Source organism: Haemorhous mexicanus, chromosome 28 (genome assembly GCF_027477595.1).
Source record: "Haemorhous mexicanus isolate bHaeMex1 chromosome 28, bHaeMex1.pri, whole genome shotgun sequence".
Lineage (NCBI taxonomy): Eukaryota > Metazoa > Chordata > Aves > Passeriformes > Fringillidae > Haemorhous > Haemorhous mexicanus.
This window is the reverse complement of record NC_082368.1, coordinates 1,792,368-1,817,802: the sequence shown is the minus strand read 5'-3', so window position 1 is coordinate 1,817,802 and position 25,435 is coordinate 1,792,368. Positions and strand designations below refer to the sequence as shown.

The 25,435-nt window shown below is 53.7% G+C and overlaps 2 protein-coding genes across 2 annotated transcripts; one reads left to right on the top strand and one right to left on the bottom strand.

The window, feature by feature from the left end:
• Positions 1–14: 14 nt before the first annotated feature.
• On the bottom strand, positions 15–21,628 carry EFTUD2 (elongation factor Tu GTP binding domain containing 2). Its single transcript, XM_059869209.1, has 28 exons — positions 21,478–21,628; positions 21,223–21,328; positions 20,424–20,589; positions 19,861–19,939; positions 17,764–17,839; positions 17,151–17,216; positions 16,862–16,897; positions 15,944–16,034; positions 15,003–15,085; positions 14,373–14,539; positions 13,263–13,387; positions 11,642–11,705; positions 11,196–11,286; positions 10,295–10,430; positions 9,889–10,016; positions 8,677–8,870; positions 8,425–8,536; positions 8,072–8,212; positions 7,522–7,623; positions 6,955–7,037; positions 5,246–5,332; positions 4,863–4,989; positions 4,314–4,401; positions 3,860–3,978; positions 3,374–3,468; positions 2,100–2,253; positions 1,125–1,232; positions 15–577 (listed from the first exon to the last, which is right to left on the bottom strand). The coding sequence occupies exons 2-28, from the start codon at positions 21,325–21,327 to the stop codon at positions 482–484; spliced, it is 2,919 nt and encodes a 972-aa protein (XP_059725192.1). The 5' UTR covers position 21,328; positions 21,478–21,628; the 3' UTR covers positions 15–481.
• A 72-nt stretch (positions 21,629–21,700) lies between these two features.
• CCDC103 (coiled-coil domain containing 103) lies at positions 21,701–25,283 on the top strand. The gene is made up of 4 exons (XM_059869212.1): positions 21,701–21,792; positions 21,847–22,290; positions 23,139–23,271; positions 24,738–25,283. Exons 2-4 carry the CDS (start codon positions 22,154–22,156, stop codon positions 25,185–25,187), a joined length of 720 nt encoding a protein of 239 aa, XP_059725195.1. The 5' UTR covers positions 21,701–21,792; positions 21,847–22,153; the 3' UTR covers positions 25,188–25,283.
• The last annotated feature ends 152 nt before the right edge of the window (positions 25,284–25,435 follow it).

Sequence of the window (25,435 nt, the reverse complement as noted above, 5' to 3'; positions counted from 1 at the left end):
CCAAGCTCAGCCTGGAAGTTTGTACTAAACGTTTAAAAGGGTTCAAAAAAGGGGTACAGAAAGGTCAAAGCCACATTTCTCCTCCTGGGGAGGCTGGTAAAGCACTGCCCCCCAGCAACCCCCCCCTTCCTCAGCTGGCTGAAATGCTTGACACAGTTGAGGCCCAGGCCCCAGGAATCCACACTGACACTGCTCAGCTCTGTGAGCTGGAGGAGCCCATCCGAAAGGAAAACCTCCCTGGAGGCAACAGCAGCTGGAGACCAACAATACAAAATGGATCAGGGCTCTGGCTCTGGGCTGCTCCCCGTATGGAAATGCCCACAATTGGTCCATGGAGAATCCTACAGCCATGGAAGTGACCTGAGGAGCAGCTCCCTGCCTGCCCTGAGCCTCCAGGAGCCAGGCTGGGCAAGCAGGGATGGGGAGGGACCAGCAGGTGCCAGCCAGGGCTCGGGTCAGCCCCCATGCCAGGGCAGCAGGGTTACATGGGGTAGTTGAGAACGACGTCCTGCTTGGCCAGTTCCAGCAACATGGGGTCGTCGAAGAACTTGCTGATGCTCACGTCCTCACTCAGGCCCTGCAGGTAACACAAAGCCAGGGTTATTCCCCACACAGCCACTGCCCAGAGAGCCCACTGAAGAGACCTTGTAAGATAAATTGTCAGGCTCCAAAAATGGCATGAGATGCTTGTCTGCAGCTTGAAGGCATCTAACACTCCTCAGGAACCTGCAAACATGGTTTCTGCTGCTGAGCACATCTACCAGCTCACTGCTCTCCAAAGGAGAGCTTGATTCCCTCTACAGCCCCTCAGTCCAGCTCACTAAACCAGCACAGAAACCAGCTCCTGCTGTTTCTGCTGGACAAGGGGGCTACACCAGGCCTCTGAGGGCTCAGAGGAGCTGGGGAGGGAGCAGGGCTCAGCAGAGGCCACAGGATCCTGGTTTGGACTGGAGTCACTGATGGGACTGGCAGGCTCTGACAGGCAGCACGGGGGAGGTCCTGGGGCACAAAGGCCATCAGACCACTCTGGGAACAAGAGGGGACGTGGCACAGCCAAGGGACAACACAGTAAGAGCTCAGCTGCTGGGACAGAGGCACAGCATAGGGATTTGGCCCAGACACACCTTCCTACGCCTGGTCTTGATCATGAACTCCCTGGCCAGGTGTGGGGCTGGCTGCGGCTCCAGCGGCCGGATGACGATGCTCTTGTCCAAGGGGTCCCCAGGCACGATCTGAAACACAGGGCCAGGGTGTGAGAGTGATGTTGGGGCTGCTTCAACCTCCTGGAGGAAACATCCCTGGGTCCCACAGACACCCCACCTGCTCTCCTGACACACAAACCCATGTCACTGCTGGTGATCACGCCTGTGAGAAGTCAGTAACACAGTGCTGAGAACTCAAGCCAAGGACACGTCCCTTCCCCAGGGAGTACCCCATAACACCTCCTAACAGAACAATTCATGCAAGTCCTGGTCAGCACAACCCCTTCCACAAAGCAGGCATGCTTATTGTTTCAAAGCTGAGCCTTGGGCATTGACACACCAACCTTTAGGCCAGGACTCAACCCTGCAGTTGCAGCTCTCATGGAGCTGTACCCCTAAGCACTATGCACCTCATAGCTGTGGCTCTCACAGGACCTGATCTGCCCCAGACACAGAAGTGGCCAGAGAACAGTATTTTATCCCAAACTTTGCTTCCTGCAGGTTAAAACACCACCTCTGAGAGGCAAAGCTGAAGTGCGGCACAGATCAAACTTCCTATGGCAGATCAGTGAGTCTGAGCCCCACCCCAAGACTCCTGCTGCCCAAGCTGCAGATCATGAAGTGGACCCAAACAGGTTCCCATCCCCCAAGGGGGATGTCCTCTCCCCAGGCACTGCAGGACCCTGACATCCAGCCAGCAGCAGCTTCCAGGGCTCCCTCACTAGGACTGGGAGTGATGGGACTTGGAACAAAGCCCTGGCAGACATGGAACAGCTGGTGCACAAAGCCTCCCCAGGATCCTCTCCAGAGCTTTCCTGCTCTGTTGGAGCTATGCCACCTACCTGGTGCCTGATCCTGCCTGTCCCCCTTCCCCATCTCCCCAGGGCATCGACTCACCTGCCAGTGGTGGAAGACGGAGAGAGAGAAGGCTTGTCCCTGCGTGTGGGTCCTCAAGTCTGTCTCAAAGCCAAAGGAATCAATAGCTGGGATGAAGGCTTTGATGGTGTAGAGGGGAGAGCCTGGGATTGGAGCATCCTGGGTCACGTGGCCTCTGCAAACATGTCAAAGGATCAGCATTCCTCGCTGTCACAGAACATGGAAGGGACCTAAAATCTGGGTGGGAAGGGACCTCAAACGCCACACAGTTCCACCCCTCTACCATGGGCAGGGACACCTTCCACTGTCCCAGGCTGCTCCAAGCCCTGTCCAGTCTGGCCTTGGACACTCCCAGGGACCCAGGGGCAGCCACAGCTTCTCTGGGCACCCTGTGCCAGGGCCTGCCCACCCTCACAACCAGGAACTTCTTCCCAATATCCCACCTAACTCTGTTCTTTGGCAGTGGGAAGCCAATCCCCCTTGTCCTGGTGTGGAAGCAGCTCTCTGGCCACAGAGAGAAACAGAGAACTTTCCCAGGGATCATTCTGGGAAAGACTTGAGAAGATCAGAGACAAGAAAGTTCTTATCTCAACTTGCAGCACTTGCTATTGTGAACATGTGGAATGTGTTATGGGGATTTGTTTACCAAAAGGTGGTTTCTTAATTAGCCAGTGGTGATGGTGCTTTAAGTAAAAGACCAATTAGGTTCACCTGTAGTGAACTAGGGTATAAAAAAGCAATGAGTTTCTTAGTAAGGAAAATGATCAGCCTTCTGTAATACATGGAGTCTGTGTCAAACATTACCCAGCTGGGGATCCGTTGTGCTGACACCCTGGCACTCCAGGCCCTTTTCCAGCTCTCTTGGAGCCCCTTTAGGCATTAGAAGGGGCTCTAAGGTTTCCCTGTTTCCTTTTCTTCTCCAGATTGAACCACCCCAGATCTCCCAACTTGTTTTTACAGAGAAGTTGCTCCAGCCCCCTGAGCATCTTCCTGGCCTTGTCTGGAGCCACTGAAGGATGTCCAAGTCCCTCCTGTGCTGGGGCCCCAGGGCTGAGCACAGTGCCTTGCACATTCTCCTCTCTGACACTCAGGAAGAACCAGGCACAACCCAAAGGCTGCATGTAATCCTGAACATCCCTCCCCACACTGCTCAGGGCCAGGATCAGTCAGGAAGCTTTCAACTGTCACTTCACAGAGACTTCACCCTCTGCACCAGTGGCAGGAATTCTCCAACAATCCAGATCCCAACGCTGCTGCTTTGCAAGCCCCCACTGCTGGCAGCAGGAGCAGCTCACCTGCGCCGGGCCAGCACCGTGTACACAGCAGACACACAGTCAGCAGGGGCCTGGACCTCCACGAAGTAGTAGGGCTCCATCAGACGAGGGGTGGCCTGTGAGGGGACAGGGACACGAGCCACTGAGCCTCTTGCAGCACCAGCACAGCTCAACAGCACAGTCAAACTCAGGGCCTGATTAGATTACAGGGATCCTGCTGCCCCATGGCTGCCCAAACCAACAGCACAAACACTGCAAGGATCTTTACTCCCTCTGGGCATGAGTCACATGCCTCCCTCTCCCCCATGCCCACCCTTCCCAGCAAGCCCAGGAGGAGCAAGAAGGGGAGATCAACGAGCAGATGCACACCAGGCTGCAATGCAGGCCTGCAGGACTCGTGTGCCAGCCCACAAGGGCGCCGCAGACATCGATGGGTGAATGAGTCAGAGAGCACCCCCAGCCCCAGGCAGGTCTGTGGGGATCAGCCCAGCACAGGCAAGCCCTCACCATGAGGAAGGCAGAGTACACCACCCTGCGGGCCGTGGGGATGATCTGCCCTCCACCCCTGTGCAAGGGCTCCTGAGCAATCACCGCGTCCAGGATCTTGAACTTCACGTTGCGGATCACTGTGGAGGAGAAATGACAGCCAGTGACCCCAGGGGACATCCTCTGCCAGCACCAACCACATCCCCAGATGCCCAAACACCCAGAGCCACCAGCAGTTCTCCTAAATTTAATTCCAGCATCACCACATCATAACCCTGCATATCACAGAATCATGGAGTGATTTGGGTTGGAAGGAGCCTTAAAGTTGATCCAGCCCAACTCCTTGCCATGGGCAGGGACACCTTCCACCAGACCAGGCAGATCCAAGCCTGCTCAGCCTGGAATACCTGAATGCTTAGAGATGGAAGTATTTAACCAATCTCATTGTCTCAATTTCCCCACAGGTCCCACTTACATTCATCACAGAGGGGCCCTTCCCTGGTCCCCCACTGGAAGCCCTGCACGATGCTGTCCTTCACTGAACCCAGCAGAGACTTGTCCACCTAGAGACAGACAGACAGACAGACAGACAGACAGACAGACAGCTTTAGAGTCCACACCTCATCACAGCCAGTAACACCCAGTATTTAAAAGCCAGTTTCCAAACCAGCAGCAGTGTTCCCCCTGTGCCCCCATATCCACCCCTCCCTCTCATAGCCCAAGAGCATCAGCACTATCTAATTTCTAGAGCACTATACATTAAAAGCCCACATTTTGGGGATTCTGAAAGGGAAGGCAAAAAAAAAAAAGGTTTTTTTGCCTTTTGGCTCAAACAGCAACACCTGAAAAATAGCAGGTGACCTGGTAACCAGTGGAGGATCATTGTGGGGAAAGTGCAGCAGATTTGAGGCAAACAATGAATACCCCAAAGGCACCAGGGCCTTGCTGAAAGTTCTGGGAGCAGTGGGCACCTCCTGGCACCACGGGACAAAGGTCTCACTGAAGAGTGGCCCCCACTCCTCACCTCTGAGGGCAGTGTGTCATCTACCAGGATGTTTGGGCCAGTGGCATCTGGCCCAAAGGCCCAGATGGAACGGGCAGCCAGCAAATCCCAGTCGTATTTGGTCTGGAAGAATTCACCCAGCTTCTTTCTGACAGAGAGAAAGGGAAGAAGCTTTAGAAAACAAGAATCTGACCTGCACTCACCATGTATTTACAACCCTGTTCCCTTCAGGCACAAAACAGTCTCAGCCAGAGATGCTCACAGACTGGCTGGCAGCAAAACCAAACCAGGATCCCTGCCTAGAGGCTGCTGCCTGATCCTCTGCACCCTGCAGATTCCAGCATTCCCTTTTTCCCCGGTTATTTACTTCCAGCTGCATTCCTGCTCTCCCAGATTGCTCATACCTGTTCCAAGTTATCTGCACCACTTCATTCTCAATGTCCTCTGCCAGTCCCTTCTCCAGGGGCTCAGCAATCATTGTGATCTTATTCCTGAGGAGAGACAGCCACCATCAACCACAGTGATGGAAATGGGACTAACTGGGAAGACTGCAGGGACTGGCAGCCCTGGAGGGGCTGGGATGTGTCCAGAGAAGGGAAAAGAGCACCAGGAGCAGCTGAGGAGCTGGGGGAATCAGCCTGGGGAAAAGGAGGCTCAGGGGGCACCTTCTGGCTCCCCACAACTCCCTGAGAGGACAGGGCAGCCAGGGGTGGGGGTCAGACTCTGCTCCCAGGGAACAAAGGACAGGGTGAGAGGAAGAAGCCTCAAGTTGAGTCAGAGGAGATTTAGGTGAGATATTAGGGAAAATTTTACACAGAAAAGGTTGTAAAGGCCTGGCACAGCTGCCCAGGGCAGTGGTAGAGTCATCATCCCTGGAACTGTTCAAAAAACACATGGATGTGGCACTGGAGATATGGTTTAGTGGTGCACATGATGGTGGTGCTGGTTTGACAGCGGGGTCAACCCATTTAGGGTCTTTTCCAACCTTAGTAACTCCACAATTCTGTGATTCTCTGACTGCACCCAGCTTGGATGCAGCTGGGTTGGTGAAGCCACCTGCATCCACTGCTGTTCCTGTGTCTCTGAGCACAGCCCAAGTGCTCAGCTGCTGCTCCCCAAAGCCTGCTCAGCCCCAGAAGGAGACAGCTGAGGGACAGTGTGGCTCCAGCCCTCCTGTCCCACATCCAGCCCCTGTCCAGGGCCTGCAGGAGGGAGCCCATGGGCTGAGCAAGGTGCCTCTGAGAGCTGCATCTGACACAGCAGCTGCTGCCTCAGAGAACCCCCCAGTGCCTGAAACCTGCCCCCAGCACAGGCCATCCCATGTGCCCAGAAGGCCAAAGCCTGACCTAAGATTGGGAACAACCTGGTCTGGTGAAGTTGTCCCTGCCCTCAAGAGGGCTTGGAACTGGATGGTTTCTAAGGTTGCTTCCAACCCAAACTATCCTGTGATTCTGTGAAGACTGGAACCTCTCTGTTCCCAGAAATAAGGCTGCCAAACATGGTGAGAATGTCTCAGAATAAAGAAAGTCAAGAAGACCCAGAAACCACAGGGGAACACAGGAGAGTCAACTTCAGCAGATCATGACTTCTTTGAAAATCCAGGTATGGGAGCATCCTGTGCACTCAGATCTCCCCCATCTTCCCTCCCAGGCCTCCCTCTTCCAATCACATGCACTGTGAGGATGGAGGAGGGAGATGAGAGCAGCTGCAAGGCTCCAGGGCATCACCAGGAGAACAAATCCAAGATTACACATGGATAAGAGAACACACAGCTCTTGCTCATGAAACTGTTGGGGAAGTTACTGAAGGCAGCACTGGGTTCTTTGGCACCTGTTCCAGGATCCCAGAACACCTCTCAGAACAGCTGAGAAGGTGTGACACTTTTGGAAAAAGGAGGATGTGGATCTGGCTTTACTCCCTCCATTCTCAGAGCTCCTACACAGCACAGGAACATCCCTGGGACTCTGGTGTGTCCCCGAGGAGCTCAGGTCGATGGGACACTGCTCACTCAGGCATGTGACACTTGGTGGACAACAGTCACTGGGAACAGCCCCTCTGGAGGGATGGACCCTCCCTCTGCCCCCTCCCATCCCAGCTTGCCCAGGGCCCTTACTTCTTGTTGGGTGTCTCAGCAAAGCACTTGAGGGAGGATGTTTCCACCACTGTCTCACAGAATGTCACCACTGGATCAGCCACCTAAAAGAAGAAAAGGTTTGTAAAATTTTCAGTAGTCTTTTGTTTGTAAAAAGACTGTTTGAAACCTCTGAACACCTACAAGGAAAAACCAGTTCAACTGGCAGTGTTTTAATCAGGGTTGTGTATGAAGCACTGAGGCTTTCAAATGAGACAGGAAAATTTAAATCCAATTCCAGGTACGAAAAATCCTGCTCAATTTATTTATTTGATGCTAGCCAGGCAATGGCTGAAGCACAGGGAAGGCTGGAATATGGAAAACTCCTCTCTAAGCCAGCGTGCCACTCTTAGTCCCACTGGTGTGGCAGTCAGGCTGGAAGAGGCCCTTTCACACCCTAACAATGGTTTGGGGTTTTTTATTTTTACAGGAACGTGACAAAATCCAGGCTGTATGTTCAGGTAGTTTCTTTTTCTCATCCTTCTGAGAGAGGGGACCAAAACCCTGTCCAGGGTTTCCAGTGGGAAAATCTCTCTCTGACTCCCTCACCTTGATGTCGATCTCAGAGTACATCTTCCTCAGGTCGTGCATCACACAGTCCAGGTACAGCTCTCCTGTTCCCAGGATCACATGCTCCCCAGACTCCTCCACCTGGGAGAGAAAAGAGGGATGCAGCTGGCAGCCCCCCTGCTCACAGCTCCTGCCTTCCAGGCTCCTCCTCAAGCCTGAGGAAGGATCAGCCTTAAATACATTTTGTTAGAGTCAGAACACCCCAAGGAAAGCTCCCAGAGCCTTTTCCAGGAGGAAGTGCTGCTGGGCTCTGCAGAAAGCTGCCTCCTTGGCACAGCAGGGTATGTGTTTTTCTGCTGGATTTACACTTTTCTGCTATTTCTACATAATTTATGAGATCATGAAAGAGCATGAAAAGACCCACAACAAACATAACAACCTGTAGTAAAAGCCCTGATTATTTTGAAGATCAGCCCAGAGGCTGCCCCCAGCACTGGCTGGAAACAGCCACACACACACAGAATCACAGAAGAGTTAAGGCTGGAAGGGACCTCTGGAAATCATCTAATCCAAGTGCCCCCAGCAGTACCTTGGTTGTAAGTGAGGGGTAGCTCTTGTTGACTTTGCGGAGACCATCCAACATTTTGGGGAGCTCTGAGGGGTTCACTGGCTCCACAGCTATTTTGATAACAGATGTGGTGTTGAACTTCAAGGGACGGAAGATCTGAGCCTGGAACCAGAGAGGACAAAGAGCTGAAACTGCATCCCTGCATGTCCTCAGGGTAATACACACCATGTGAGCTCTTCTCCATCCCTCAGTGGCTCTTGTGCCCTGGCACCACGTCAGACAGGGATTCTTTAACCCCACTAGAGGAGCTTTTGGGCTGTACCCCATCAACCTGCCTCCCTGGAAGGCTGAGCAATGCCAGCCAGGCCTGGTACCTCCTCATTGCCCCGAGGCTCTGTCACAGTCGCTGTCTTCACTATGGGCTGGTCCACGCCCTCAATCAGCACCCAGTTGCCAGCAGGAACTCTGTTCACCTCAATGTGATACCTGAAAGACAGGAGAGCACCACTGCAGCCTCAGACCTTCCAGAATCTTCCTCCTCCCTCTCTCTGGCAGCTCTCCCTCCCTCCCAGTCCCTCACCAGGTGACTCCTCTCCCAATAAGCACATTGCCAGAGCTTTGTGTACCTTGCAACTGAGATCCAGAGGCGTCCAACAGTGCAGATCTGGGAATCCTCCTCATCTTCCAGGGTGTAGTTCTCCCCGAGGACCTTCACGGGCTGCCCAGCATGGATGGTGCCACTGAGCACCCTGCCAAAGGCGTGGAACTGGACACCATCATCAGTGCTGTACATTTTGGTTGTGTGACACATCAAGGGACCCTTCCCGTGACACAGAGAGACAGAAATGAGCTTCTTTCAAAACACAGTCAAGAAACAGACACAGACCTGGCAGGACTGGACTTTGATGATCCTTGTGGATCTCTTTCAACTCAGAATATTCTATGGTTTGTGGATAAAAGGGGTAAATCGGCTGGAATATAGAAATAATTGTTTTGATTTGCCAACTCCTTCAGTTCCTGCCACTGGAAGCCCTACATCTCCTTGCCCTGTATGGAAAGCTCTGGAATGACCATGGTGGACTGTTCTGGAGCTCCGGCAGAGCTCTTGTAGAGCAGCAAATGGTGGCTGGGACAAAGCCATGAGGAAAAATGTCACCTGCTGGCCTGCAAACCTGCTCAGGGCAGAGCACCTGAGCTCCCCAAGATCACAGCTTCCAGTGCCACAAGGTCACTCCACACTGGTGATGTGGTGACAGTCACCACTGTGGAGTTTTATGTGGATAATCACAACTCATTAAAATAATTTTCTCTGCAGACATCAGAGCAAAAGTCACAGGCAAATTTCTCACTCAGCTGCCAGCGTTGGTGGCTCCAGACAACTCCAAATGACAGCTCAGTGCAAGCTGTTGGAGGAGGAAGGGTTTGCAGGGCTGGGAGAGGAAAGGTGCTGACTAACTAACACAGGGTTATTTTTATCAGCACCATGCAGTTTTTTAGAGTTTGGAGAGAGAATTAAACTTCAAGGAAAAGGGACAAAAAGACTGCAAAAGGACACAAAACCACCCTGCAGCTCCCACATGCTCTGGAGTCCTGACCTACTCATGTTCTGCTCTGAACACAGTGAAACAATTCCCTCTCTCCAGGGCTGCCCTGGCAGGCAGCTGAAGCTCCTTGGAGTGAAGAGATTTGTTCCAGTGTCGGATGAGAGGTTTCAGAGTGCTGCAAGTCAAATCTGTGCAGCTAGCTGGCTGGGAGGCAGCTGCCCTGGCAGGGCAGAGGGAGCAGAGCCTGCTGGCCTTGGTTCTGCACACTCAGAGCAAACACAGGAGTTTCCTTACATCAGGGTCACACTCGCTCATGGCCTCCCCCAGGTCGGAGTCGACGCCGCCGGTGTAGGTGTGCTCAATTTTTGTCTTGGCCCCCACTTTTGGGGAGGGAATGTGCTGCACACACATGTCCACAAAGCCTGCAACAGGAACACTTGGTGAGGACAGGGTTAAGCAGTGTGGAGGACAGAAACAGACTCCATAAACACAAGGCAAAGCCAGGCTGACTGCAGCACCCAAAGCAGCAGGGGAGAGGTGAGCAGTGTCTCAGGCCGTCCTGTGGGCAAGTGGTGTCATAGCTTAGATTTGGGAAATTGAGCAGGATCTGTGCAACTTGGCCAAAATATAACCCTCAGCTCCTGGTGTGAGGTACTGGGATCTAAGAAGGATTGTGGAGGGGAAGACAAAGAGCTTGTACCTGTGAACTCCCCAAAGAACTTCTTGCAGACGAGCCGCAGGAGGGGCCGGATGTTCAGTTTCAACTCCTCTTTGGTCAGGTGGATGCCAAGTTCATCCAGAGTCCTGGGCAGGGTTGTGTCCACATCCCCCACCACCTGCAAGACAAGAAGTCCCACTCTCAGGTTCACTGTGGGAGGTCCCAGTCAATAACTCCCCAGTACAGCAATACATACCAGCCACCCGCCGGGCTCTGGACCTGCACTGGGTTATAGCTCACACAAGAGCCAGATGGCTCAAATCACAGACTCGTGGAATCATTAAGGCTGGAAAAGCTCTCTAAGATCATTTCCCCAGCACTGCCAAAGCCACCACTAAATCATGTTCATCCCCAAGTGCCACATTTACATGGCTTTTAAATCCATCCAGGCATGGTGACTCCACCACTGTCCTGGGCAGCTGTGCCAGGAGTAGACAAACCTTTGGGGGAAGAAGTTTTTTCTAATCTCCCATCTAAACCTCCCCCTGCACAACCTGAGGCCATTTCCTCTCCTCCTGGTCCCTGTTCTCTGGGAGCAGAGCCCAACCTCCCCCAGCTGCCCCATCCTGTCAGGAATTGTGCAGAGCCCAGAAGGGTCCCCTCGAGCCTCCCTTTCTCCAGGCTGAGCCCCCGCCCAACCACTCCTTATCTGATTTGTGCTCCAAGTCCAAGCACTGCCACTTGGCTGCTATCAGAGCAAACAAGGAAGAGCAAGGACTGTTCTATTCACTGCAAATACAGCACTGCATTTGCAAGAAATAATGATTACTGTGCACCCCCCTCTGTGCAGATCCCACTGCTGAACAGGACAGGACCAGACCCAGTGCCCAGCCCCAGCTTCTCCTGCCTGGAGCCATGGGAGGGAGAATGACCCATGACAGACCTGAGCCAAGATCTTGTACAGAGGCTCCAGAATGAACTCCACGAAGCTGCGCTGGGAGCTGCTCGTCGGGGCCTTCTTGGTGAACTTGCGGCTGTTGGAGACCAGAGAGGTGAGGAGCACGAACTGCAGCCTGCCAGCACCCCTACACAGCCTCTGCTCCTCCCAGCTTCTCCTCTCCTCCCTCCCATCCCCTGGGAAGCTGTCAGGGACACATGGGCCAGGCTTACTCCAAATGAAGGCCAGGGGAGCCTCTCTGCTCTTGCTTGTGGGATTCAGGACCACATGGATTCCCATTAGCCAGGAGGGCTGACTCAACCCTTCCCAGATACTGCTCCACCACAGGATCATAGGATCAGAAGTGACCTTGGGTGGTCATCTAGTCCACATTTTACAGGGAAAGGAGGGCAAAACCCAGGAATAAAGCAACATTAAAACATTTATATTACGTCTTCGGGTTGAAGTAGATGTCGCCCCAAAGCCGCTTTGCAAACTCCTGGTAATTGATGTCTCCTAAAGGAAAAAGCAAATGAAAAAGCCTCTCAGATGTCACTGCTTTTTTCTTAGCTTAGAAATCTTTATATTTTGGCTTTTAAATCAAGCCTGAGGATTCAATTTAATGAACTGATGCTGATGAGTGAGTGCCTCATCCCAATTCTGAGTGAAAGATTAAGCGCAGGCAGAGATGAGCAGAGAGAGTCCAGTGGGGATGTCCCCAGCAGCCCAGGGACACTGCAGCTCACAGACTGACTACCCAGGAACACCCCAGCTCTCTGCTACCCACAGGGTCAGAGCTGAGGAGTGCTGCAGGAGCCCAGCCTCATCTGCTGCACCTCCAAACAGGAAGGCTGTGACTGCTGCTGCAGTGCCAAGGTGCTGGGATGGCCTCCACTCCTGCAGGCTCAGCACCAGCATCTCCTGCCCTGCTGAACATCTCCAGGCTCCTTCCCCTTTCTCAGGGAGCACACAGCCAAACATCCAGCACTGAAGGTTCAGTGCAGTGCTGGCTGTCATGGTGAATTTACAAATACCAGGATGGAATGAGAACCTGCAGCAGGTTCCAAACAAGCTTTTGCTGTGGGCAGATGTGTGATCACAAGGAACTGCCTGGTGGCTGCAGTCTGGACACTGATTCTGCTCTGACTCCTGTCAGCTGACATGTGGTGGCTGCACACACAATTCCTGGGGACCAGAATTCACTATTCCCAACCCCAAGAACCCAATCAGCTCCTGCCTTCCCCACCTGGTTGGCTACTCCTGCCAACTGTGCTGTTCTCAGCCCCCCAAGGAGGGGTCTCCCCCCATCAGGCTCTGAGTTAATGCTGTGACACTCAGGGAGCTCATTTATTGCTCCAAACTCCTAGGACACGTGACAGTCCTGGCAATATCAGTCCCTGACCTCAACAACTTCATCCTCCCTCAGGCCAAGCTCTCTGCAAGAGCTGGCCCAGCTGCTTTACAACCTCCTTCTTCCCCTGCTCTCAGCTCCTCCAGATCCCCAAATTCCCCAGTGGGGGACTTCAAAAACCTGGGCTGTGTAGCTGCTAATGCCAGCACGGAGCCCACTGCTACATGCAGCAGATTGCCTTGAGTAGGCACCTGGGGAACAGAAAATTAAATCCAGGCCAGAAAAAAGACAGTTTCTTAAAAAAGAAAGAGGGCAAGAGTGCAAAACCTTGTGGGCAAAGCTTGTGCCCAGCTGCAGCTGAGTCTTGGACTTTTGGGAAAAGGCAGGAAGAGCTTAACTGCTTCACTCCTGAGCTGCTGACAGGGAGGCAAAGCACAACACACACACACCTGCCTTCAACTGCTTGTTATTTCTGCTCAGGGTATGAAAAAAATCTTGGCTTCTGACTCAAGAAACATTTATCAGGAGAAAATATCTTGCTCAAACTGTGTTTCTGCTTTTTAACCCCCGAGGCTCAGCTCTGCAGCACCACTCAACTCTCAGCAATTCCAGAACACAAACACTGGCCATGTGCAGGGGAAGCTGAATGGCTTAGAAAACCCCCACAAGAAAGGTTGGGAAATGAGATGTTGAAGTGCACCAGGTTTCTGGCTAATCCTCACCATATGTGTCTGCATAAATCTTTGCAAAAGACCCCAGTGTGAAGCAGATGCTGTACTGAGAGCTGGAGAAGCACACGTTCCCCAGAAGGGGAGACAGCACAAGGTTCTCATCGGTGGAATACATGCTGAGAGGAGAAAAATAAAATCAAATCAATGTTATGAACCAAAGAAGACACTTCAGCCCACTTCCCACACCCTACAGCAGTGACAGGCAAGGAGCCTGCATTGCCAAAAAGCATCTTTAAACAGGCTGCAGCTTGCTTGCCATCAGAATCTCAGGGTCAGGAACATTTTCTGCCTATAAATTTCAAGCATTAATGCAAAGATTTAAAGATCCTAGAACTAAAAAGTCACCAGCACAAATGCTTCAGATTTTTTATCTGGGATAACTTTTCTTCCTCTAAAAAAGCAGCCAAGTTGGTCAACCAATTAAGGGAAAAGATAATGCAGGGATATAATTTAATCCAAACAGGTTTAATGAGCTCACAGCCATGCTAGGCAGGGTGAATTACCCTGCACCCAGCACACACTGAACAGAGACATGCCAGGGAGCTTGTGTGCAAACACACACACACTTGAAGGGCAGAATGCTCTTAAAAAATCCCTGGATGCAGAAGAACCCACAGAAATGTCTAAGATGTCCCTCCCTCTCCTGAGCAGGGCTGGCAAGGAGATTGGACTGTGTCAGTATCATAATCCTTGTCCAGGAGTTTAGACAGCAAGTCCTCTTTTAGTTTTGTAGCAAGCATTTAGGAGCTTTGAGACATCTCAACCTCCAATTTGGGATACAACCTGGATCATTTCAGTGTATTTGAGAAATCTGGGAGCACAAATTCCCTGCTCTGGTCATACGTCCACTTTCTCTACCTTTTAATGGAGGAAAAATGAAATGGGGCAGGGGAAATTAAATCCCTGGAGTTTGCCAGGAAGAGGCAATCCTCCTTAATTCAATGTATCAGCTGAGATGAACTCCCAGTGGTTCTTCCTGGCCCATTTTCTATGACTCAACACAGCAACAGACAAACTCATGAGTTTTCAGGCACGTGCAGGGCTCACAGCCATGGGACAGGGACAGCAGCACTAACAATGCAGCACCCCAAGCAGCCTCACCTGATCAGACCATTAACTTCATCTACAATGTGTCTGAGCTTGTAGTAAGCATCTGTGGGGGGCAGTTTCAGCTCCAGGATGAGTCTGTCAATCTTGTTGATGCACACAGTCACTGCCAGCCTCTCCTGCACCGCGTGCTTGATCAGCCTCTCTGTGTTCAGCATCACCTGCAGGGAGCAGCGAGCTCAGAGCCCCAGGAAAGACCCCCCAAAATGCTATCTGGAGTGTGAGGGACAACCAGTGACCCTTGCTCTGCTGCCAGGCTGCAGAAAAGCTCAAGCTCAGCAACCAGCTAATCCTCCTGAAATTCAGAAATAACGTGCTAACCCAACCAAATTCCTTGAATCCAAGCCTGTGGACATCTCTGATATAAATAACCTGCTCAGTTTTAGGTATCATGGGGATGGAGATGCACACAAGTCACACAATCAGCCTGAGGGCCACAGCATCACATCAGTCTGGACACAGCAGCCACAGGCTTGGCTGCCTGTTCAGCTGGAAAACACCCCCAAACTGTCCTCCAAAAACCCTTCACCCCAGAAAGCTGAACCCATCCCAGGCCTTCATGCTGAGGCAGGAGCACAGACTTGAGAGGGAGGTATGGAAGCCCCAGGAGGAGGTGGCACTCACCCCCTCGGCTGCGTCGATGAAGAGCACGACGCCGTCCGAGATGCGAAGGCCAGCTGTCACCTCATCAGAGAAGTTCACATGACCTTCAAAACCACACAAAGGGGGCAGTGAGCAGCACAGAGAGCCCTGGTGCAGCAGCAGCAGCACACAGGGTGGGAAGCCGTGGGGTTCTGCAGATTCATCTGATTGCTGGTACCCCGAGAGGCAGAAAGGAGATGGTTCCTCCTCAGTCAGGGACCTGGGAGCAGCTGCCAGATCCCCATGGGGGTTTAGCCTCAGCTCTAATGCTATTTTTTGAGAATGCACACAACTTGTTTAACAGGCACTCTTCCTCACATTTGTGACTGTTTTTCTCACAGCTCTGTGCAAGGACTTCAGGAAAAGAAGGAAGATTTCTTCTCAAAGACAACAGATGTCTCTCCCCCCAGCCTCCTCCTGCGCTCTAACCTCCCTCATCCTGAGCTGTAGCTCAGCAGATGTGTCCCAAGACCCTCTTCCCTAAAGTTTCTTACAAATTCATCTGTGATCATGTTCCCTCCACAGAAGCCTGTCAGAGGCCTGAGGAACTTGTGGAGTCTCACTGTGGGGCAACAGCATTTGAGCAAAGCAGGGTCCCCCTGCACATGGCAATACCTGGGAAAGAAAATCCTACCTGTGCTGCTTGACAAACACCTCTTCAGCCTCACCAGCCCTCAATCAGGGCAGCTAATCACAGACATGAGCCTCACTTGTCCCTGCCCATGGCAGGGGGTTGGAACTAGATGGACTTTAAGGTCCCTTCACCCCAAACCACCCTGGGTGATTATGGGTCAGTACTGCTGGAAGTGACTTCACAGGAATGAACTCAGCTGAAGGCTCAGGACTAGCTGGAGTCAGCTACAGAAAGTACAAAACACAACTAAGTGCTTGCCACAGCAGGATTTTCAGGACTGCACAATCACCTGGAGTGTCAATGATGTTGAAGAGGAAAGACTTTCCTTTGGTGTCTGGCAGAACAATCGTCACTGGGGTGCTCTTGATCCCCACCCCCCTCTGAAAGACAGGAAACCAGGATTACAGGTTAAAAAAATAAACAAAATGATCACCATGTACAGAAACACAAAGATCACCATGTACAGATGTAGAAGAAGATCAGGGAAAAATCAGAAAGATGGAAAGAAGTAAACATTCATCCTGGAAGAGAGCAATAACCTCAGATCACCAAAGTTATAACCTCAGATCACCCAGCCCAGCTCTCCCATCTGTGCTGGTCAGACTGGTGAGCCACCACTGCACCCTCCACACCTGATTTCAGTTGAGGAGGTACTACAGGCAACACCTGAGACAGAATGTGGGTGTTTGTTTGTGCTTTCACCCTCTGCTGCCACCAAGTTATGCCTCAAAGCACAAGACTTGATTACACTTGAGTATAAAGGATAAACACTGAGAGGAGAAAAAAAAAAAAAGCCTCAAAGGATTGTTCTGGTCATGACACAAAATAACATTCCCACACATGCCCAACCACATGGTGTCAGAGAAGCAGAAATGTATTTATTTTGAAATAATTTTTTTCATCTTCTACCACTACTGCAAATCCCTTCCTCCTTTTTCTCTCAAAGAGAGTAAGAATTATCCCCAGACTGGGGTGACTCTGTTGTAGATTTAACACTACACAAGTTATAAAATCATACATGGAGATGAGGGAAGTTGGATCAGGAATCTTCCTGAGACAAACAAAAGAAGCAGATTTTTTTATTGATAAAGAAAATAACCAAAATGTGAAAGGAACAGAAATGCATTAAAATGGTCAAGGAAACTGCCTACAACAGCTGTGAGTAAAGCATGAGACAACTGGATAAAATCACTACAAGACCACTCACCTCCTGCTCTGTGAACAATATATCAGTGTAGCAGAGCTGCAAAGGCAAAACAAAAATCAGAGTCTCACATTTTGGTATGAGATACTCAGTCTGAAACAGGACACAATAACTCTGGCACATCACTAAGGTGACAAGTAATGGACAGAAGCAGAACTAGGACTGAGCTCTGGCTTCCCAATCCTACATTCCAGTCACTGAACCACCCTGTCCCCATGCACAATCCCCCCCCCCCAGGGTGTAGAAGCCACCCTGTGTCCCCAGGGTGGGAGTTCCCCAGCAGCTCACTCACATCCTGATCATCGCGCTTCCGGATTTCCGGGTGCGTCTGCTCTATCAGGCAGTCAACAAAACATGTCTGCAAGAGAGCACAGAAAGGAGCTGCCTCTCTTCAGACAGACACAAACACAGCCCCATCCCTCCAGCAGCAGCACAGAGCACGCTGAGCAGGGTATTGGAAAACCTACATATTCAACCTACAAAAATATCTATACATTCCACAGGGAAACACAGAGCCAGGACAAGGGGGAACGGCCTTAAGCTGGAGGAGGGCAGGGATAGCTGGGATAGTGGGAAGGAATTCCTCCCTGTGAGGGTGGGCAGACCCTGGCACAGGGTGCCCAAGGCAGCTGTGGCTACCCCTGGATCCCTGGAAGTCTCCAAGGCCAGACTGGACAGGGCTTGGAGCAGCCTGGGATAGTGGAAGATGTCCCTGTGGCAGGGATGGCACTGGATAGGCTTTAGGGTCCCTTCCAGCCCAAACCATCCTTGGATTCTGTAAATAGGTGCATGAGCAGGAGGAGCAGAAGGTACTGCTGCAGAGAAGCAGGGGCCAGGAGGGCTGCAAAGCAGCAGGTCACCATCACTGCCCCTGGATTTGGATGTATTTTGGACATTGACAGCACCTTGCCGTGGTGCAGGTGCCCACACAGAGTCACATTCCGGATCAGCTCCGAGTTGTCCATCAGATCTGCCAGGAAACTGCAGGAACAAAACACAAAAGGCTGTTGGAGGCTTCTGCTGTGTCTAAGAAAAGTAGGTGCTGCTTCTCAGCTACACTTTCTATCCAAGGTGCCCCCTGAATCTTTGCCAAACTTTTATCCTGGCAGTGCCCTGCGGAGGAAGAATCCCACTTTCCAGATGGGGAGGACAAGAGAGTTGGAGTCCCAGACAGATGGCAGTGGGTGGGAGGATACAGAGCTGGTAAAGCTGCCAGCAATTGAATATTATTGAATATTTTTCTTCTCTTCTAGTCAGTACTGGAACAAAAATCACATCCATGTACTCAGATGATGAAGCACTTCCACTCAAACCACAGCAGGCAGTCAGGTAAATCACGGTGCTGGATAACAAGCACCCCATGGAGCTCTGAAAGCAGCCAGGGGCTCCACAGACCATTAATTCTGATTTTCAAGCCTTAAAACAGTGACATTCCAGGGACTTAAGGAATTAAGTCTTTTTCAAATTAGCAGCTGAGCTGGATAATGATGAGCTGGTCACTTCTGGATGGATGCTGGCCAAAAGATAATTGAGATCCTAAATTATCACCCCTAAAAAAAAATGGGAAGCTATAAAACATGCAGCCACTGCCAGAGGCCTGCAGAGAATAAGCGCTGTCAAATAATTTCCTTTTTAAACAGATTAAATTTTCACTGATGCAATAGACTTCTTAATGTAAAACATTTTGATTAAGAGCTAAAAAATACAGCAATCAATACTAACCCCGATTAGAACCTTCCTAATGGGTCTGAAAACAAGGCTAAATGGAAAATCAATACCAAGCTTGCAAGTTTCTGGCTACATCCCACAAGGAGTTTTTCGTGGCCCATCCTAACCATTTCTACCAACAAACAGGAGAAAAATGAATTAATTACAAATGGAATGAGCAGAGCACACAGGGATCAGGGAAGCGGTGGATAATGCAGAGCCCAGGTCAGGGCCGAGAAAAACCAGCCCCAGCAGCTCCTGGGCTCTGCTCCAGCTCTGCTGAACGCCCCCAGCACTGAGCACAGCCCCGGGCAGCTGAGGGACCCCTGAGGGAACACCAGCTCCGGGAACATCCTGTCCCCTCTGGAAAACACGAGGCTGCTTGGTGCCAGGCACTGCTCACCACCAGGGAACTGCTGCTCGGCCACACCTGCACCTGGAGGGGAACATTCAAACTGGGAAAAGCCCTGACAGGCCACAAAGTGCTGAGTGGAGAGATGAGCCCAAGGGGACCCCCACAGCTCCATCTGCTCATCCCAAAGAGAGACAACACACACAACTGCAGGTACAGGGCCACGGACCCCCTGCCCACCACAATGCACAGACCAACATCAGGCTTCTACCAGAAAAAGCCAAGGATGGTTTTTATTCCACAGAAAACTCATTTGATATATTACATCTCCAATTCTAAATGCACTTGGATTTTTTTTCCAGGAGGTTTTCTCCCAGCCCTGGTGTCCAAGAAGCTGCTTTGGGACACCCAGCACAGCTGCAGTGTCCTGCTGACTGCACAGCACTCTGCAGTCACCCAGCAGCAGAAAAATTCCCAATGGAAACTGGAAGAGATGGGACCTAATCTGAGACTGGGATCAACCCAAAATGTGCCAGTATGATGTGTGCTACACACTGACCATGTGGATATTTAACAGGGTGCCCAGAGCAGCTGTGGCTACTCCACCCCAAGGCCAGGTTGGACAGGGCTTGGAGCAGCCTGGGACAGTGGAAGGTGTCCCTGCCATGGCAGGGGTGGGACTGGGTGGGTTTTAAGGTCCCTTGCAACCCAAACCACTCCAAGAAGGTTTCCTGAGCCACAAGCTGTTGCTATGGAGCTTGATCTCAGCCCCTGAGGTGAGATTCCCCTTTTGTGTCCATCCCTACCCTGTGCCCATTGTCCATGGGGAGGGAAACTGAAATAGTTTGTCCTGCACTTCTCTTGTTTTGGGTTCAGAATCTGGGAATTGGCTGCTCTCAGGTCAGTGAGACCCCCAGATCTGCCCCCCCAGCCCCACACTCACTCCATCTCGTAGACAGTGACTGGCAGTGTCTGCTCCATCAGGGAGAACTTCTTGGTTTTCACAGGTTTGATAATGGGCTCTGAAACAAGAGACAGAATAATAAACTGTTCCCAGGGCCCCTGAACCAGCAGGGTCAGGAATGGCCCCCAGGAATGGGAACTTTAGCTGACAACCCCTCGATTTTCTGGCTGACAGATTCTCTCAGCTGTTTGTCAAAGCTGCAAGAGATGGTCACAGCAGGGCCCTTCCAGTATGCAGGGACCAAAGGAGATAATTTAAATGCATTTACTTCTCCCTTAAATCACTTTCCCATCTCTGTTGATTCCTGTTCTTCCAAAGACCTTTGCTTGGGTTTGCAAAAACCAGGAGTGCCCAAATCTGCACACACCAGGCAGAGCTCCTGAGGCTATGAGGGGGCTCCAAAGGGGCAGGACAGGAGGGAATATATTATATTTTATATTAAATATATAATTATATATTAATATTAAATAATATGCTATATTATTTCCACTTTCCAAGGATCCCTAGAGAGCCTTCTCCTCCCTCCACCCCCTCCCACTCACCAGTGAGTGGCTGTGTGTCCTCCTCCTGCACAATGGTCTCCACCTCAGGCCCATAGACCTCCTCTGCTGTGGGGTAGTACTTCTTGTCCTCGTGCAGCACCACCTCCATCCCAGGGTGCTCCTCATCGTGCTCCCCCATGTCATCATCATCGTCATCATCCTCCAGCTGCAACCAAAGCTCATCCTGAGCTGCTGTGGAGCCCCCCAGGGGGACAGGCCTGGGGTCACCTCCGAGCCAGGGACCCCCAGCGCAGCCCCAGCACCCACAGGGGTGCCCCGGGAGCAGCTCCTGGGGGAGCAGCAGGGCTCCTGGGTCAGGAACAGCCCGGGGCTTGCAGCGACCCCACACAGCCCAAGGCAGGAACCACACCCAGTAACTCAACCCCCACCCACAGACCAGCAGGGCACGGGAAGGGGCTCCCTCAATTCCCCCGTGTCCCTGGGGTCTTGCTCGGCCTCCCCTGTGAGGATCCAGCTCCCTGTGGCAGCCTCAGCTCCCTCCCGAGGGGTCCTGAGGAGACACGGACCCACCATGGGCCTGACACCAAACCCTGGCGAACCCAAGCCCAGCCGGACTCAGCCCAGTCGCAGGAGCTCCCGTTCCCTCCGCCATTCCAGCAAGATTTGGGTGTTTCTCTTTGCCATAGGGACAGATTTTGTGAATTCTTTAAACACCAGCCCCACTCGGACCCTCGGCATCCATGGCCCCCCTCCGAGCAGTCCCCCCCAACCCGCACGGGGCAGGAGCAGCCGCGGGCCCGTCCCCGCTCCGGCTCCGGGGGTCGCTGCCCCTCCTCACCTCATCCAAGTCTTTGGCCTCTCGGCCCAGCTCGTCGTCGTCATCGTCCGAGTCCAACTCGGGCCCGATGTAGTTGCCAAACTCATCGTACAAGTCGGTGTCCATGCTGGGGGGCGGGAAGAGGGTCGGTGGGGGCGCAGAGACCGGGGCCGTGACGGAACCCCCTCGGGGGCTGTGACAGAACCCCCTCAGAGCCCGTGGCACCGGGGGCCGGGACCCAATCCCGGTCCCGGTCCCGGTCCCGCTCTCCCTCACCTGTCCCGGCTCCGCTCCCGCCGCTGCTCTCGCCGGCGCCGCCGCTGCCGAAGGCCCCCGGGCTGCCCTCGCCGCCTGTCGCGACAGAGCGTCCCGCGCCCGCCGCCAGCGCCGCGCCCGCGGGAGAAGCGCCGGGTGGGTCCGAGGCCGGGTCGGGACCCACTCCGGAGCGTCCCGGGAGCCGCGGGGCGAGCGGGGCAGCGGGGCCGGTTCTGTCGGGCGCGCCCGGGGCAGCCCCGGGGGCCTTGCGCAGTCCCGGCGCTTCGGTGGCGGGAGCGGCGCTGTCGCGATAGAGAGAGCGGCCCCGGGGCCCAGGTGTTCGTCACCCGGCGGGGCTGTCGCGATAGAGAGAGCGGCCCCGGGGCCCAGGTGTTCGTCACCCGGCGGGGCTGTCGCGATAGAGAGCGCGGCCGCGGGGCCGGCGGTGTGTCAGGGGGTTTCGGACAGGGGAGAGGATCCCAGTTGCCACCCACGTGCGCGGCCTTGGGCTGTCACAGTGGGGGTCACAAGGCGGGACTGTCACGATAAGATCGGGGCTGTCGGGCCCGTCCTGGCAGCGCTGTTGTGACAGAAGTGTGTCCTCGAAGCCATCGCAAGCAGGGCTGTCTCGACAGGAGGGGTCCCTTTGCCCTCAGGCCGGCTCCTTTGCCCCCGCGGCCCGGGCACGGAGCCGGGCATGGATCCGGCCGGGGCGTTCCCGGTGCTGCAGCGGGAGCTGCGGGCGGCGCTGGCGGAGGACGAGCGGCGGCAGCGGGAGGGCGAGGCCAAGCTGCGGGCACTGCGCCAGGGCGTCCCCGACTACGGCCAGTTCAGGTCCGGGGCTCGGGCACCGGCCCGAGGGGCCGCGAGGAGCCGGGAGCTCGCTCGGGGGCTCCGGGACCCCTCGGGGTGTGATGGGCCGAGCACTGCTCGGGGGACCCGAGGGGCAGCAGCCTCGGCGGGCCCGGAAGAGCCCCGAGGACAGAGCCCACTGGGCCGTGGCTGAGATTTGCCTCAGAACTCCTCAGGAGTGCGCTGAGATTTGTCCCTGCTCCTGTGGTGGCCTGGCTGTAGCCAGCACTGTCCCCTCCCCAGGACATTGTCACCTCCTCCCAGTCCCACCCTAGCCCCACAGCCCCAGGCCATGCAGGGAGTGCAGAGCAGAGGGTGACTGTCCCCTGTGCCCTTCCCAGCCTGTCCCTGCTCCCAGGTGTGTCCCTGCTGTGTCCAGGGGGTGGGAGCAGGCTGGGGTGGCAGGGCTGCCCCACAGGGCAGCGTTGGGCACTCCCAGTGCCCCCTAAACTCCAGGATTCCCAAGGGATCCATCTGGGGGCTCCCTGTCCATGGACATCCATGGGTAGATCCAGGACTTTGCTCCCAGCTGGGACATGGTCCCACGTTCTGGGACCAGCTCAAATTCCATTAATGGATTCATGTCTGTCTCATTCCCCCTTGCCACCTGATCCCTGAGGGGCAGGAAAACACCTTCAAGGGGCTTCTCCGCCAAATATCTTGATGGGATTCCTGAGGGATTTCAGGCTGGTTTGTCCTTGTGTTGGTCAGGGCCTGCTCCTCCAGCCTGTCCAGCCCCTCTGGGTGCTCCACACGGCCCAGAGTCAGAAAGTGGCTCAGAGCAGCAGCCTGGAGCCTCAAAGTGTCCCTCCTGACCCTGTTCCCTCCAGGGAGATTGTGCTGGCTTCTCACCTGAAGCCTCTGGAGAAGAAGGACAGGCTGGGACAGAGGAGGAATGTGCTGTGGAATCCCTGTGCAGCCCCAGCTGAGACGGCACCCACCCATGCTGTGGAGATACCACAGGTGAGGGAGACCCCACAGGTGAGGGAGAGGCTGGTGGGGCCTCACCCACAGCTGGAAATGACTCAGGAATCACCTGGGTGTTAAATGGGATGCAGGAGTTACTCAGGACTCACTCTGGGTGTGAGCCAGCCCTCCTGGCCCCTGGAATATCAGGGTTTGGATCAGGCTGGGCCCCTTCAGGGACACTCTGCTCCATCCCTGTGGGAGTGGAGGCCTGGCTGCACACCCGGAGCTCCCAGTGCCCCCATGGTGGCCAGGAGCAGTCTGTGGGAGCTGTCCCTCCTGGCTGGGAGCTGCTGCAGACTGCCCAGAGCCAGGACTGTGCACCAGGATCCTCCCTGGAGCAGCCTCTGGCTGCAGAGGTTCCCTGAGCACAGAGAATTGCCCATGGTTTCATGGGCATAGAAGGGAGCTGGGCTGGGTTAATCCTGCCTGAGCCTGATGAGCTCACTGGGTCCCTCAGCAGTGGGAAACAGGAACAGGACATTTTCTGTCCAGGTCATTTCATCCAGTTCATGACTCCTCTGGCTGGAGTCACCTCAGTCCTGCTGCTGCCGTGGGCTCTGTCCATGCTGGGGTGTCCTGGTCACTGGGTGTTTCCCATGCATGCTTCCCATGATAAGGCAATTTCATGGGTTGCCTTACAAACAATCTCCAGGGTTGTTTATGATGCTGGGGTTCATTGACCTCTGTTTATTGTAACATCTTTTGCAGCTCTCCTGAGGAGTGCTGTGTTTGCTTGGACTGAGCAACGATCTCCCCAAGCAAATCCTGCTCCTGGTCCCATCAGCACCAGGCTCAGATCTGCAGAGCTTCTCCATCTGTGCTCAGCCCCAGCTGATGTCACTTTGCTTTGTTCCCTGGCTGTAGGAAAGCTGCACATTTGCCTCCTCCTTCAGCCAGTGTGTTGGTGACCCAGCAGGGCTGGGCTCAGCAGTTCATTAGAGCTGGTAGAAAATGGGATTTCCTTTACCTGGGAATGCCACTTGAAGCTCAGCTCTCTGCTCTGCCACAGACCCACCAATGCCAGGTGGTACCAGACAGGGCATCTGCACATTTTCTGGGGTTTGCATCTCCCACCTTTTCTCTGCCACTCCCTGATTTTTCCTCTCTGTGCTCAGAGTGTTCCCTGCCCTGCCCCAATCTCCATGGAATCCCTTCCCAGGCAGTGCTGGTGAGAGAGTCTGACTCTGGTTGGGGCTGGGGTCACTCCACAGCCATCTGTGTTCACGCTGGGTGTCACACCTCATCCACACTTCCCTTTTCCCCCTGGAGTTCCCAGGTTTCTCAGGGTTAAAGGCACCTGGCATTCCTTTGCCTTCCCCTTTTCCCCCTCAGCAGCTCCTTGTGCTGCCAAAGCCCCTGGTAAAAACATCCCAGCTGTCCATGGGCTGATCAGGGAGAGGGGATCAAAGTCGTCAAGGGGGGCCAAAACAGAAGGAGCTGAGTGTCCCTTTCTCCTCCAGGAGCTGGATCAGCTGCCTGGCTCCGCTGCGGAATTTCACCGGGATTGGCGCAGGTGCCTCAAAAGTGGGACGGAGAAATACCAGTTTTTGCTGGAGCTTGGAGGGGAGGCCTTGGGCAGGATCTTCCAGGCTGATGTGGGCTTTGGCCTCCTGGGGGAATTCCTGACAGTGCTGGCAGAGAACATCCATCCTGGAGACAGAGCTGCTGTCCTTCAGATCCTGCAGAGCCTGGCAGGCACCAAGCGCTTTGGGCTGAATGTGGCTCTGCTGAGCCAGGCAGAGAAGGAGAGCAGCCAGGATTTGTTCAGGAAGCTGCAGAGCAGGGATGGGCAGGCTGCTGGCCAGCCTGGCTGCCAGGGGGAAGCCCATCCCATAGAGACCCATCTGGAAAAGGAAACTGAGGAGGAGAGGACAGTGGTGGAGCTGATGAAGTGTTACCAGGTCAGCTGAGGGAGCAGGAGCACCAGGATTGAGCAGAAACCTCAAAGCTTGACTTTGGCATCACCTGGGGCACAAGTTGTGCACAATAAAGTTTAGCTCCCAGGCTGTGGTGCTGTGGTCTCTGAGCAGGGTGTCCTCACAGATGGGTATGGGAGAGTCTCATGGGTAAGGAGAAAACCAAGGGAAAGAAAACAGGATGGTAGTTTTGAAGGAGAAACCCAAACCCAGATAGTCCCTTTCCTCTTCCACCCCTGCCC